The sequence below is a fragment of the Sinocyclocheilus rhinocerous genome, unplaced genomic scaffold (genome assembly GCF_001515625.1).
Source record: "Sinocyclocheilus rhinocerous isolate Xijiao unplaced genomic scaffold, SAMN03320098_v1.1 scaffold2830, whole genome shotgun sequence".
NCBI classification, from domain to species: domain Eukaryota; kingdom Metazoa; phylum Chordata; class Actinopteri; order Cypriniformes; family Cyprinidae; genus Sinocyclocheilus; species Sinocyclocheilus rhinocerous.
In genome coordinates, this window is record NW_015655393.1 from 65,646 (window position 1) to 67,898 (window position 2,253).

General features: G+C 37.8%; 1 protein-coding gene across 1 annotated transcript in view; it reads right to left on the reverse strand.

The window, feature by feature from the left end:
• The window catches only part of LOC107718046 (ubiquitin domain-containing protein 2), a gene marked incomplete at its 5' end in the record, with an annotated part of 20,736 nt that extends 19,271 nt beyond the window's left edge, over nucleotides 1–1,465 (reverse strand). Inside the window, one exon of the mRNA XM_016524980.1 lies at nucleotides 1,229–1,465. Coding sequence (XP_016380466.1) covers nucleotides 1,229–1,465 — 237 coding nt within the window. The remainder of the gene's footprint in view (nucleotides 1–1,228) is intronic.
• Nucleotides 1,466–2,253: the final 788 nt, after the last annotated feature.

Here is a 2,253-nt window from a genome sequence, read left to right on the forward strand (position 1 = left end):
GGAAGAACTGATGACGGCACGGTTTGATCTTTTTTTGTCTGACCAATCAGCAGAAAGGGGCGTTTAATTCCCACCCACATGTAGAAATCAAATATTCAAGCTGTTTATTCATTTTTCTACCCCTGAACGAAAAATGAAAAATTAAGCTGAATTCTTGTTTTTCGTTTTTTTCCAAAAAATAAAAAAACTAAAAAGGAGCCGTTTCTCATTTTTCTACTTTCAATATTAAACAAAAAATCAAATGACCACTCAGTCGTTGTTTACCATAGGAATGAATGAAAAGTGCTGTAAGCTGAATCCCACCTGTCGCAAAATGTCAGTGACTTTTCTTATAAAACAGCATTTTTTTTGTGGTAAACTCTAAAAATAGTTCAGCACATCGTAGCACTTTGAATTAAGCTGTGAAATTAAAATTTTTATGGTTTCTCATTGTTTATGTAAAAAGGTGAGCTGATGAAGACTAGTTTATTCACTTTAAATGGTTTAGACATCACAACAAAACAACCGCATTTCACATCATTATTGGGTGCTTTAATAATATAATTGTATATACATTACAAAATTGCATGATTACGTAAACAAACAGGTGAACTGAACCAGTTAATTGAAACAAACTTTCTGGAAGAACCAGTTTACGGAAAATAATCTATTTCCCCATTGCCTGAGACTATTGATTATAGGTAATAATGATGTAAATGATGATCAGTTTCTCGCGCAGACCGATTGTTTCGATTCATAAAACCTCAATATATCATCAGGAGTCATGGCTATTAATTTTGTGTTCCTTGAATTTTTTTTTTTATTCTCAAAAAAAAAACAATAGCTGCTGACTTGTATTTTATGAATCACTAAGGACCATGATTTCAGGTAAAAATCTTCTTTACTGTTCTACTCGAGAAAAAAAAAGTGAGTAAATTAACAACAAATTTCCATTTTTGGGAGAACTATTCCTTTAAGGAAAACAATCCGATGCCATGATATAACAAGCTCATTCACGCCCTGAAGAGAACAGCCCAAAAAATGTGCAGCTGGAATAAAACAAAACCAGATGTATTTCAAATTGCGTGGAATAACAGTGTTTCTGCCTACACAAATGCCTTAAAAACTGCAAGATCTGCTTACTTTTCGACTCTTTGTCCCCAACTAAGCAAGACCCCCCCCAGCTGACAGAAAACGATCTGAATACATAATGCAAAGCACCTGTGCATCTGTGACGTGCGCCTCTTACCATGTGGTAATGTTATGCTGGCACCATCAATTATGGCTTGAGCAAGCTCATGGTCATTGCTTTCAAAGGCCTGGGCAGCCGCCTTAAGTGCATCCCAAATTTCCTTGCGGCCTTCAAAAGCCGGTGCTGTATCCCAGAATTCATCACGCTTGCTGCACAGCTGCCCATCGGTCATTGGGTAGTCGCTCTTCCATTTGGGTTTCTCTCTCTTCAGGGGCTGGTTTCGCCCCAGAGTAACTGCAAAACAGAGACAAAAAGGTCAAGATCCAATAGGATGTTCAAGATATGTACCATCACTGCAGCCAATAATATAATAAAGTAAATGATCTAAATGTGAATGCCTGAAACCTCCTTAACTCTGGTAAAAGCACTGTAATATAGTGCCACAGTTCTTGTGACTTATATAAAATGCTAGTGTAGTGGACATCACATTCCACATTCCTCTCTGACCACAATAGTGGACAAAGGTTTGCTACATGTTGATTGGATCTTGTAGGACTAAGATAAGCAAACTGTCCAACGCTATCTGATAAAGATGCTAGGACAACAGCCAGACACCTCTTAGAGGGCAAGAAGAAGACCTTTGGCACCAAGCCCGGGAAGGACAGAACTTCTCATTGGTCAAAATGCAGTTTCTGCCCTTCACCAGTTTTGGCCTGTGACAGCAATAAAAATTCCTTATGTCCTCTGGACGCAGCAGCAGTGGGTGAAGCAAAGAGAGAGATCACAGAGATCCATCCAAATCCATGTTTTTAAACCTTAAAACTGATGCAAACTACAACACACCCATCTCATATTTATTCAGAGAAATAAGTATTCTGAGTGACAGCGATGTGTAGTGCAAAATCTTACACAAACTCACCTCTTAATGGACAAATGAATGCATGCATGCATGACAGTTCAATCTTTTTCGATCATTTTTGGACATAATGTGTTCATAACATTGCCAAAGGTATTCTGGTTGTGGTTTGATAAGTGAAGAATGCACCGGTAAAACTTTAGTGACACTTTTCTAAATGTGTGTT